Below are 13,713 nucleotides of genomic sequence, written 5' to 3'. Positions count from 1 at the left end.
GTGGTAGTATATATCATCATCATCACCATTTATTTATATAGCGCCACTAATTCCGCAGCGCTGTACAGAGAACTCGCTTACATCAGTCCCTGCCCCATTGGGGCTTACAGTCTAAATTCTCTAACACACACAGACTAGGGTACATTTTTTTATTTTTATTTAATTTTTTTAGCAGCCAATTAACCTACCAGTATGTTTTTGTTTTTTGGAGTGTGGGAGGAAACCGGAGCACCCGGAGCAAACACAGGGAGAACATACAAACTCCTCACATGGTCAGGAATTGAACTTGTGACCCCAGTGCTATGAGGCAGAAATGCTTACCACCCATATATATTAAGATGGATGAATACTGGGTGGTGTAGTTAATGAACAAGGTAGTGATGGAGAGTAGGTGAAGTGGTAGGAGGAGAATGGCAGTCTCCAGGACAGTCTATAATAGACAGCAGTTGATCTTGAGTGGTCCGAGTACAGCTATAATTAAATAATTGATATTGATTGAAAAATAATATAATAAAATAATGAAGATAAAATTGAGCTAGAATAATAAGTGAATCACTGAATAGTATGATTTGGTTTAGAAATCTTCTGTGAACTGTAGGGAATGGTGCAAACAAGTTTCGCCAACAGAATGGCTTCTTCATTGGGTTCTCTTCCAAGAAATTAAATAAAACAAAGTAGTGGCCCTCAAATAATGTAGATATTGTATGTCTGTTGGATATAGCTTTTCCAATTTCTGTGCTAAAGAGAAACAGGAATGTGGAGCTCATTTTTCTGTGTTGTTTTTTTTTTTATTTTTGTGCAAATTCTGATGTATGTTTCAATTTACATGAATGTCTGTTTTATCAATAATCCTGTAATATATTTAGACACAAAAATGAGTGTCTTGCAGCAACACGCCTTAATCTGGTTTCTGATCCCTATTAAACCCTTCCTACTCTTCTCCCCGTCCTTAGATCATGGATTTCCTAGATGTGGTTGATGAGCCCATTTTGGGATACATTCCCCCAGCTGTTATCACCATACTGCACACCCATCTATTCAGCTGTGCTGTGGATTACAGGTACTTAGTTCTAAATGTCTGAATGATCTCATCCAGCTTCTGCATTTCAGGCCATAGGTCCATACTTACCTACTTTTGAAGGCAGCTGTCCTGGAGGGGGTCCGTAGAGGGGGTGTGGCCACACGTGGTGCGCCGTTAGGCTCCGCCCCGTTACTCTTAGTCAATTCTAGCCAATCGCAGCAGGGGGCGGGGCCACGATGCCGCGTTTAGCCCCGACCCCACCATCTACAACAGCGGGGACAGCTGGATCCGGGATTTTTGCCTGCTCTCTCGGGAGTCCGGGAGAACTCCCAAAAATTCGGGAGTCTCCCGGACATTCCGGGAGAGTAGGGAACTATGAATAGGTCACATGTCTTCGTGCTTCTTATCACTTATGGGTGTCCTTTTCCTGTAACAAATGGTTACAGCCCTAAAGGGCTGAAAATATTGTCAATTAATTACTTATAATGACTACTGATTTTGACATTTACATACCCTGATTTGCAAAAAGAATACATTTCCTTAGATTCTCATAATATATTTTATTTTATTGATTGCATGAATAGAACATTACTGTAGTCAAATCAGTATTGTATTAAATGATGAATGTGGCAATGTAAACTTTGAAACACAAGTGTCCAGCATTACTTTGGTTTGAGATGCTAGGCAATGATCTAAATGTATTGGCATAAAATCAAAACGATTTGTACCATGTGTTTAAAACATTATACATATTTTGTTAGTTTGCTTTTGATATTTCTTCTATCTTATGTCTTCACATTTGTCGTTCCCTTCAGACCTCTCTACTTCCCTGTCAGAGTCCTTCTAACAGCAGAAACATTCACTCTATCCAGTAACATTGTGGTGGACACTGCAACCTTCCTGCTCAGGTGAGTACTGCACAGAACAACCTTGTCACATGCACAGTTTATACTGTTGCCTCTATCTATGGACAGATACCCACATTTGATGGAGAGGTATCTGCAGTGTTTGTGTCTGCAGAGCCTTTGTAGTCATGCAAAATGGGCAGATTTGTTTTTTTTCAGAGGTTGCAGTAAATCAGCAAAAGTCTCTGTTTTCAATAAGATGCATTTTGAGCTACTTGGACGAATCTCATGGAGAAAGTGTGCACATAAATCAATGTAAATGGATAATCAAAATGTAAATTTGTGACACTTGATGTAAAGGTAGCTCCTAATGTCCACTATGATCAGGAGTTATTCACAAATAATGAGGCCCCCATGAGACCAGGCTTTTGAGCTAATATTTTCTTTTATTTTTACTTTCTTGCTGTTCATTTTTGTAAAAAATCTGCAAAATGTCACCCTAAGCATAGCGGAGGGAAACGTAAAAGATCCAATGTATCAGCTTGAGCTGAATTGCTCCCTATTCTGCCCCCCATCACCCCATTTCTCATGCTTTTCCCCTCAAGTTATAGTGAGAGGTTATACCCCAGCAGTACCTCATTGCTGCTGATTCAGCTTGTTGTTGCTGTGTACTGTACTGTTTTGCCTATTTGTTTTATTGTTCTGTTATGTCATGTACTATTTTACTGTATGTATGGCGTTGTGTACCCCATGTGGTGCCTTATACATAAATGATAATAATGTTTGAGCTTAGTAGACATAAAGACAGAGTTTACATAAAAAGTGTTGAGCATCCGCCTATTTGTGGTTTGCAAATCGCCCCAAGGCGCTGGGAAAACATCTTTTATGTTGATTTTATGTATAGAAAAGTAATTGGTGATCATACTATTTCTGTTGACGGATATCTGAAGTGATCTATCATCTCCCACTCATATTTATATTTACAGAGCCATGTCATCTCTATATAAAACCTTTTATCATTATTCTGTTCTGACCATTTAAGATTATGTATTTTAAATATGGAAATGAGGTTCATTTTTTGTTTACCTTTGTATATCAAAGTTGGTTGTTTTTGTTCCTTTTCAATTAGTTTGCAGTAGTGCAAAGTGGACGTTTCTCACCCTTACTGAGACTGAAACGTTGACTGACTTATCCCTTGCCTTCACTTTTGCTATTAAAGATTTTGTGTAAAAATCATCTGTCCTCTGTTGCAACACTCACTACTGAGCAGCAGACTGCCCCTGGAAGCAACGTCAGAACAAGAACTGTTTATTGAGCTTCATGTATTGGGTTTCCATGGCTGAGCAGCTGCATGCAAGCAGCCATGCGTAATGCCAACTGTTGACTCGTGTGGAGTAAAGCACTCCACCATAGGACTCTGGAGTGATGAATTACACTTAAACATCTAGCAGTCTGACAGACAAATCTGAGGAATACTCCCTATCCGAAAGCGTACTGCCAACGGTAAGGTTTGGTGAAGGGGTGATTATGGCCAGGCCCCTTAGTGCCATTGAATGGAAATCTTTATACTACAGCACACAATGACATTCTAGAACATTGCGTGCGTTCAACTTTGTAATGACAGGTTTGGGAAGGCCCTTTCTTCTTTCAGCATGACAACACCCTTGTGCACAAACTGAGGTCCATGAAAAAATGGTTTCCTGAGAATGGTGTAGAAGACCTTGACTGGCCTGCACAGTGCTCTGCCCTCAACCTCTTGCTCTTGTGGCCAAATGAATTAGTACATAGGAACGTAATGTTTGAATGTCCACATAGTTAGGTCATGTAGTCTGTGTGTGTGTGTATATATATATAAGTGTAATAGAACAGACCTTATAAAGCGCTTCACTCAAGTATGCAGCCGTGTACCCACCCCAGAGTTTCCACCAAAAACTCAACAATAAATACACAGTAATACACAAATGGGTACGTACACTAGCGCTTCCGTCTTTGACTCACAGAGAACCTCTAAAAAAGAGGAATGTATCTCCTCAATCCTCTCGTCATGCGAGGTACTTAATAAAGGAAGAGAAAGAAAAAACATAGCATAATAACGTACAACACCAAATACAATCCAAATGAATTCCACCGCCACTATGGAGTATATAGTAGTCCTCAAAAATAGGTGATGTCAATGAAAACTTCCAATAAGCACCCGTGATTCTTTCTTCAATTCTCTCCCCCTTAGGGTATATGCTTACATTATAGGAGATCAATATGCGCCTGTAGGGTTGTGCTCTGCTCCCTTAACAGTATTGCAGTGTATGTTCTCTCTCACTCCACTCCAACATGTGGACATAAAAAGAAGAAGAAGCAAAGCAACCACAATGGTGCATTATCTCAAAACACATTTATTTTCCATAAAAACAATCTGAATGATTAGAGTCAATAATGTGGATCCGTACCAAGTGTAAAACATGAAAGCGCATGTATATAAATATTCACTGCTGCAGCTCAGTTCCAATTTTAAACAGCACTGTCACCTGTACACACGATCACCGGGTCACCAGCCGCTAACGCGTTTCAACCCACAGTCCCGGGTCTTTTTCAAGGCATAACTCTCGCAATCCAAATCCCAGTTTAAATACTCTTCATTCCCCGCTGAACACGCAGAGGCGCTGACGGAGCGTTCCCAGCGTGACTCACTCAATTAACACGCCCTCCTCCAAAGCGAGGTCTGGTTGGAAATAACTTTATACATCCCAGACATCTGAACATCACGCTGTTCAGACGGAGTTCACATGATCTGTCTGTTCTTCTTTTCAAACTGAGGTCTAATGCATGAAATCTCTATAAACAGCGGGCATCGTAGCATATTAGAAAAACGATGTCACATATATAGAGAAGTGAGAATAGACAAAGTGTTATAATCATTCTGTTAAAAAGCATAATTAACACCTACAAATAAAATTAATAACGTATATAAAAACTGAATCAGACAATAAAAACATATATATACAAAAAAAAGAACGTGAGTCAGATGATAGATAATGACCTGCACATTACGTGAACCTGAACCGCAAATCACATGTAATTTGTCCAAAACATGTTTTGATTCAGTTTTTATATACGTTATTAATTTTATTTGTAGGTGTTAATTATGCTTTTTAACAGAATGATTACAACACTTTGTCTATTCTCATTTCTCTATATATGTGACATCGTTTTTCTAATATGCTACGATGCCCGCTGTTTATAGAGATTTCATGCATTAGACCTCAGTTTGAAAAGAAGAACAGACAGATCATGTGAACTCCGTCTGAACAGCGTGATGTTCAGATGTCTGGGATGTATAAAGTTATTTCCAACCAGACCTCGCTTTGGAGGAGGGCGTGTTAATTGAGTGAGTCACGCTGGGAACGCTCCGTCAGCGCCTCTGCGTGTTCAGCGGGGAATGAAGAGTATTTAAACTGGGATTTGGATTGCGAGAGTTATGCCTTGAAAAAGACTCGGGACTGTGGGTTGAAACGCGTTGGCGGCTGGTGACCCGGTGATCGTGTGTACAGGTGACAGTGCTGTTTAAAATTGGAACTGAGCTGCAGCAGTGAATATTTATATACATGCGCTTTCATGTTTTACACTTGGTACGGATCCACATTATTGACTCTAATCATTCAGATTGTTTTTATGGAAAATAAATGTGTTTTGAGATAATGCACCATTGTGGTTGCTTTGCTTCTTCTTCTTTTTATGTCCACATGTTGGAGTGGAGTGAGAGAGAACATACACTGCAATACTGTTAAGGGAGCAGAGCACAACCCTACAGGCGCATATTGATCTCCTATAATGTAAGCATATACCCTAAGGGGGAGAGAATTGAAGAAAGAATCACGGGTGCTTATTGGAAGTTTTCATTGACATCACCTATTTTTGAGGACTACTATATACCCCATAGTGGCGGTGGACTTCATTTGGATTTTATTTGGTGTTGTACGTTATTATGCTATGTTTTTTCTTTCTCTTCCTTTATTATGTACCTCGCATGACGAGAGGATTGAGGAGATACATTCCTCTTTTTTAGAGGTTCTCTGTGAGTCAAAGACGGAAGCGCTAGTGTACGTACCCATTTGTGTATTACTGTGTATGTGTGTGTATATATATATATATATATATATATGTGTGTGTGTATGTGTGTAATATATATATATATATATATATATATATTTATGTGTATGTATGTGTGTGTATATATGTATGTGTGTGTATATATGTATATAGATAGATAGATAGAGACATATAATTAGTTAAACTCAGAGTAGGGAGGGATCTGCTCATGAGCGAGCTTACATTTGAATTGGAAGAGGGCGTAGAGGGAAATGTCTGTGTACAGGAGGGTGGTGGTTACCAGGGGCGAAGCACAGGTCATAGGTAAATCTGAGAGGCAGAGTATTTTCAGACGAGGTTTGAGATGTATGAAGGAATTTAGTGTTTTGGTTGCTTTGTGGGTAAGGCCGAGTATTTTGATTTGGATTCTGGAGGACACAGGGAGCCAGTGAATGGATTTGCAAAGTGGTATAGCAGATGTGGGGCAGCAAAAGTGGAACATTAGTCCACTTGGCATTTACAATGGGTTGAATGCGGGATAGATGGTTCATCCTCTAAGACTCATGGACTGGTCTTAAATCTCCCTCACCATCAACACCACAACAATTTCCTCAGTTTCCCAAGCCAGTTGTCTTGGTGTCACATTTGATGCCGCCCTCTGCTTTACAATAAACACGTTTTACACAATTTACCTTCGGATCTGTGCTCTTTATCTGTCATAACCATGAGCTGAAAAGATTGTGACTCTGCACACGCCATAGAGATCTACGGACATTGCCGGTCCTGAGTGCATACACACTGCAGAATTTAATTGACATTGCTCCATCGTTGAATGAGATCTATAGTTTGGTTTAAATGAAACGATTCAATGTGCTTTGGAACGATAATTGTTTGTCATGGGAGCATACACACTGATGCAATATCAAACGGTCATTTATCGTGTCATTGGCCCGATAATCAGCTGAAAACCCTGTAGTGTGTACACAGTCTTACTTAGACAAACTATCTCTGAGAGCCTTCGCCTAACTGTTAAGTAGGTACAATCATTTGAGATAACACGTTGGTCGGAAAATTCTTCAGTGTGTACCTAGCCTCAGGAATACCTGATTAATGCCCAGTCCTTACCAGGACCTGTAACGATATTTTCTATGTATTCTATTTTAAAACTTTCAAGATAATTTTGCAACACACTATGTCAGGGCATTTAATCCACTTCTTGTTAATGCCCCCGACCACAGACCGAGACCATGGAAACTAATATAACAGGGGTTATATCATCTATTTTTTTTTTTTTTTTAAAACAAGTGTTTTTTTAAACAAGTGTTTTTTTAAACAAGTGTTTTTTTTAAACAAGTGTTTTTTTTAAACAAGTGTTTTTTTTAAACAAGTGTTTTTTTTAAACAAGTGTTTTTTTTAAACAAGTGTTTTTTTTAAACAAGTGTTTTTTTAAACAAGTGTTTTTTTAAACAAGTGTTTTTTTAAACAAGTGTTTTTTTAAACAAGTGTTTTTTTAAACAAGTGTTTTTTTAAACAAGTGTTTATTAACGGTCAAAAAAGAATTAACAGTGCAAACAAAATATATTCAGTACATTGAATAGTGAAGTAGGAGTCTCCGTGCTTCAGAGATAAAATAGCACAGATTCAATTAAATAAAGACCGGCATTTTTATATTTAAAAGAAAAGAAGAAGGAAGAGAAAGAGGAAGATAAAAGAGAAGATGAGATGAGAGGTGGAGGGGGAGAAGGGGAGGTGCGAGGGAAATCCCTCTTGAGTCAGAGGCAATGAAATGGGAGGGGGAAGAGTTACGTAGGGGCAGGGGGTGTGATTAGGTAAAGGGGGAGCGGTATTGTAAGTAAGACATCCAGGGGTCCCAGACCTTGTTAAAGGATTTGGCCGTATTTCGTATAATGCTAGTCATGTATTCCATCTTATACATATGCCAAATCCTATTAGTTACAGCGGAGAATGAAGGGGGGGGCAGCCTGCTTCCAATCTATGGCGATTTGACATGTGGCCGCTGAAATAATGTGACGAGCAAGTTTATTTTGGTGTCTAGTGGCCGTGGGGAACCTGAGAGGTAGAATGAAAGATTTAGGGTTGAAGGGTAAGGGGGTTTGAATTAACATTTCTATCAAGGCTTTAATTTCGCGCCAAAAGGGAATCCGTTTCGGGCAGTCCCACCATATGTTTAGGAAAGAGCCCGCGCCAGAGCATAGACGCCAACATCTGTCAGAGGAATCAGGCAGTATCTTTTGTAGTCGAGTAGGTACATATTACCACCGGTAGAGAAGTTTGTAAACATTTTCCTTTATTCGGACGCAGATTGAGCTGGAGGCAGCATTGTCCCGAATTTCCGACCACTCCTCATCATCAAGAGGAGAGCCCAGGTCATGTTCCCATGACATCTCATGAGGGTCTCGAGGAGGAGTAGAGGGAGCAATTAGTTCAGAATAGATAATAGAAATAAGACCTGACGTCGATGCCTGGCGCAGACACAGTGTTTCAATTGTTGTGGGATGTCGAGAAATAAGACGTGGTTTGGAGAGGGAGTGAAAATTGCGAATTTGCAGGAATTGATAAAATATCCGTGTGGGCAAGCCAATGTTACTTTGAATGTCCGTAAATTGGGGAATTGTTGTACAGCGGGTTATGTCATTTAGGAAACGTATCCCTCGGGAATGCCATGGAAGGAATGCGGAATGGTGTAAACCAGGAGGGAAATCAGGGTTTTTAAAAAGGAATAATTGGTGATGGATGCGGGGAGAGACCATAGAGCCTGATGGATAAGTCCCATATAGCCAGAGAGTGGGAGATTATGGGATGAGACAAAGCTTTTTTGGGGCGACGTGCCCTTGGAATCCACAGAAGGGAGGCAGGAGTAAGCATAGGGGTTATATCTTATTTTTATGTATTTTGCACTGCGTATGCTGGGCCATCAGACAAGCATGATGAAATAGATTAAGTTTCTCTATTCCTCCCTTTTTGATTAGTGGGGTAGTATCTGAATTATTCCAGATGCACAAAAGGAATAGAGAGGGCAATCCTTTTCACCTTCTCTTTATACAAACGTCACGACCGCCTTAAAGAGGCTAAAGGACAGCCATAATATCAATGGGATCCATATGGGATACACAGAATATCAAATACTGACATTCACTGACCTCTATTACTCACTATTTCGCAACTGCTATTTTACTTCCTGAATCACAAGAAAGAATTTTAGTGAACTGTCTGGCTTTAAAATCTATTTTACAAAATCAGGAGCTTGAAATATACTATAACTCTATGAAATAATCTATTAAGTCCTCTAACTTTCATTTAAAATATTTAGGTATACTTATTCCTCATGACCTACACCAGCTATACTTGCTCAACTTCTTGCCCTGTCTAAACCCCCTTAAACACAGAAAGAGAGTAGGGGTTCTGGGATACAAACTAAGCATTACACAATGGCAAAACAAAATTGTTGATTAGCAACAAGATGTTCTTTCATCCACACTTTACACTGCATGGATACTGTTAGAAGGACATGCTTATTGTTCATACTTCATACGTGCAGCCATTGTACTTCTCTGTGATTGGGCCATATAAATAAAGAATGATAAAAAGTTTCATCTATATAAAGCAAAAGACTTCTGGAACTATGTCCTCTGGACAGACAAAACCAAGATGGAGTTGTTTGGCCTTAATGCACAATGCCACAAGGATATGGCCACAAGAACCTCATGCCAGCCACAATGCACAGTGGTGGAGTGGTGATGATTTTGAGTTGCTCTGCAGCCCCAAGACCCCCATCAAGACTCTCTTATGCCAATCGATACTAAAGGAAAATGTGAAGCCATCTGTCCAACCAATAAAGCTTTGACTGTAATTGGATTGTGCAGTAGGACAATGATGCGGAACATGCTAGCAAATCTACCACTGGTTTAAAAAGAAAAGAATAAATATTTTGGAATAAACAAGTCAAAATCCAGACTTCAACCCCATTTAGATGCTGTAGTGGGACCTCAAGAGAACTTTGAGAGTGAATGCCCTTAAACATTAATGAGCTGAAGAATTCTGTCCCACTCCTTACAAAACAGCTTAAAATATGATGCTAGATACTGGTTATATAAACAAGTTATTGCTTCCAAAGGTGGTTCTACAGCCTACTGAATCATACTAGTGTTACATCAGGCATCTTCATGTTGGCTTATTTTTTTTTGTTAACGGCAAATTTAAAGCAGATGTGCCACACGTTTACATTTAAATAAATTAACCGGTTTGTCCACCAAGTGCCTCCATAAGTATATATCGCAATGCTGCTTTTAGGAGCTGCCCCTATAATGTGTGACTTTTTGTGGGAAAAAGGGTCCATATGTAAATGTGCATGGTGTAAGAGTAACCCCGGCATTTCAAAGACCTGCCAACTATCACTCTAAGACCACCCTCTTTAATTTAAACATTAAAATGTTTTCTGCTAAAACGGTGCTCTATCTAGCCCCACCTGTGTCTTAAGTCATCAGAGTGAGGGATATTGGATTTCTCTTTACTAGAGGTCGTTGACATACAATTAAATATTGGTAATACATTGGTAAATGTCTGTCAATACAAGGTTGGTGCAAAAACTATCCATTAAAAGTTTAGACAAGCTTTTGATCTCTGCCACCTTCAAGCATATTTGAATGTCTGGCCTTTTAAAGGGTTCTGCGGCTACCTGCTGAGCCAGGAGCCCCACAAATGCGCAATCTCAAACACAAAATCTAATTTCTGCATGTGTCCAGTCTATGAATCAAAGTGTGCCTGACCTCCATTCAGCAAGGACCACCAGATCTGCCCTGCATCAGCCAGATCCTCCTCTGCAGATGCCATCTTAACCAGTTAATCCAAACATTTTCCATATAAGTTGGGTGCATTTTCGCAATAAAAGAATCGTGATCTCACAATATATTGAACAGTAGGTTTTGTTTTTTTGCAACTTCACAAATGACTCTTATTGTGGTGGAGCCGAGGTGTTAGGATCTTCCTAAGTGCTCACGTTTCACTTTCTTATCAAAGTGAATGTGAGGTGAGTGCCTCTAGCTGTTTGTTATGAAATAGTTTGTGTCAGAAACTCGCTGTGTATTTAGTAATACACTTGGAATCCTGTTTTGTGTTCTAATGACGATTTAATGTAATGTTGTTGGTCTTGAGTGAACTATTATGAAACATCATATTTTCTTTTGCCTGACCACCGATCTAAGTGTTTGCCCATAGTTTCAGCTGCTTCCAGTGCAGTTGGTGGTTCTAATTTGCCATTGGTTGTAAATGGTAATATAGATCTAAAATTTATTGATTTATCTGTTTGTTCACATTTATTTTTATGTTTACATTATTTGTATTCCATCTTAAAGTTTCTTACTTTCCCTTTCACTTTGTTCTCATTTTCCTAATCCTGTTTCTCTCTCACCCTTTTCATTTCTGCATCTCTTGCCTTCCCTTTAGATGGGGAGTCTTCCTATTTCACTTCTGTTCTCTATTGCTAGATATGTGTAATAGATTTCTTTTCCCATTTACAGGTTTATTTTAGATGACTCTGCTCTTTACCTGTCAGACAAATGTGAAGCTGATGTAACCGATTTAAAGAAAGGTATGAAATAAATTGATCTGGAAATAAGTTAGGTCTGACCCCAAATTCATTTACTAGCAAAGTAGAAAGAAATTCCAGCAGAACCTGTATTACCTCCTGAGACCAGGAAGGAGGCAAGTCTTGGTCTTCTTGGTGCATAGTTACATGATGATACAGAAACATGAATTCAGGGGCTTTCTCTGGTAGAAGAAGGAATTTCTCAAAAATACATCTGTTCCGCTTAATGTGCAAAAATAACCTACAACAAAACTACAAATTGAAACTGCTTAATTGTAGAGTTCCATATCTAATTGTCACTTATCTGAAATAATTTATCTGAATATCCTTCTTTTTTGGCTTTAGAAGACCTGTACTTGTTCTTTGCTTTGCACTGCACTGTGGAAAATGTTAGCGCTGTATAAGTAATTCATAGTAATACTCAGGAGATCCTGGATTGAATGCTCAATTGATCAATTTTGCAACCTAAGATGGTTATGATCTCAAAAACTTCAAATGCTCAATACATTGAGACTGTGCCCACTAGAGGGCAGTAAGTCCTCTAATATTTCTGAACTGTTAAATCAGTAGTTTCGGAATAACCCCTTCTTACATCTTGCCACTTTTAGCTCTTGTTTTCAGGGCTTGATTACTTTTTTTGAGAAAAACAAGAGAGTTGACGTGTAGATGTCCTTGCTGTACCCAAAGCATCACTTGGGGCTCATCAACTCAATTGTGATTAACAGTCTTCAATGCACAAAGCATGCATGGACATCATCATCTCCATTTATTTATATAGCGCCACTAATTCTGCAGCGCTGTACAGATAACTCACTCACATTGTCCCTGCCCCATTAGGGCATACAGTCTAAATTCCCAAACACACAGACAGACACATGGGGTAATTAATTTGGCCGTGTTACGGGTAAAAGTAACGCAACCTGGACTTTACTACTATCACATATGTTTCAGAACTGATATCTGTCTTTGTGAGCTATGCATTCTGCAATACCTGTGATCAGTTAAACAGAAATGTTGATTCTCATCCGAACTCAGTAGCGTTGCTTTCAGGGAGACTGTAAAATTAAAACATGATATATCCTGCTATTGGCTGCACCCTTGGCTCAACTCTGTACTAGAAGAACAGCCTAAAGTTTGTTGTTGGTGACATAGCTATGTGCACAGTGCGTAATGCTATGACACCCTTCTTAGTAATACTGACATTGTTTTTGCTTTGTATATTATCTGCTAATCTGTATTTCTTAGTTTCCTGTAACTCATCAATAGCAATCGTACATAGCTCCAGGGGGAGATATTCCTGCTTATGATAGCTCTCTGCTACTGGGCGAGAAAATAAATTATTTGAGCTGTCAAAACGCCATTCCAAATGGTATTTAAACCACTTATACTTTTGTTAGTGTATTAATTATAAAAGGCCAGTATTTATATTAACATTGGGGACCATGCCAACAATTCCTCCAGCCTGAGTAGAAGCTGCTGGGAGGGGAATGTTTCATTTAATAATGTCCTTTACACCGTGGAAGCAGTATACCCTGTTTTATCACCACTGTATAAGATCCTCTGTGTGTTCGTTGTATGCGAGTATGAAGACAGAGTGTAGTGTGGCACAACACAAGTTTCTTCCTTCACAGTATGACACAGTGCTCTCAGTAAGTCACTAAGTCACTCTTCATCCTCAGATTACGTGTGTGTCCTGGATGTGGATCTTCTGGAGTTGGTCATCACCACATGGAAGGGAAATTCTTTCTCTAAACTGGTATGAATCTGAAGAATAATGTAACCTGTGGTGATGAACTGCAAGTCAGTCTCTCATCCAACAAAGCAGTAAATGTATTTAAAGTGTACCTAATGCCTACACACACTAAAGGCAGACATCTTTTGTGGATTGAACCAATGTTCATGAGAATCTGCTATCCGTTCACTAAGAATCAGTGTCTCCTGATTACTGATTGTTTCATGATTACTGTCCATGCCTCAGTGACTTGGCAGCCTTCATTCACAACACAGCTGTCTGTATTTTATGTCTCTTTGTATTACATTTAATTCATACAGCTGTCACTGCTGTCAGTCTATGACTGCTATCTAACTTTACATTATATACTAAAAATGTGCACAGATTGTTTACAGTACAGGGTATTCTGCATAGTGTTTATATACTG

At 39.2% G+C, this 13,713-nt stretch overlaps 1 protein-coding gene across 2 annotated transcripts in view; it reads left to right on the top strand.

The window, feature by feature from the left end:
* The window catches only part of ATG2A (autophagy related 2A), a 75,987-nt gene that overhangs the window by 34,780 nt on the left and 27,494 nt on the right, over positions 1-13,713 (top strand). For both annotated transcript variants that reach the window (XM_075187762.1, XM_075187760.1), the window contains 4 exons: positions 954-1,060; positions 1,837-1,929; positions 11,487-11,557; positions 13,234-13,310. In XM_075187762.1, coding sequence (XP_075043863.1) covers positions 954-1,060; positions 1,837-1,929; positions 11,487-11,557; positions 13,234-13,310 — 348 coding nt within the window. The remainder of the gene's footprint in view (positions 1-953; positions 1,061-1,836; positions 1,930-11,486; positions 11,558-13,233; positions 13,311-13,713) is intronic.

This window comes from Mixophyes fleayi, chromosome 10 (genome assembly GCF_038048845.1).
Source record: "Mixophyes fleayi isolate aMixFle1 chromosome 10, aMixFle1.hap1, whole genome shotgun sequence".
Taxonomy (NCBI): Eukaryota; Metazoa; Chordata; class Amphibia; order Anura; family Limnodynastidae; genus Mixophyes; species Mixophyes fleayi.
The sequence above is the reverse complement of the archived record's forward strand: the minus strand, read 5'-3'. Positions and strand labels throughout refer to the sequence as shown.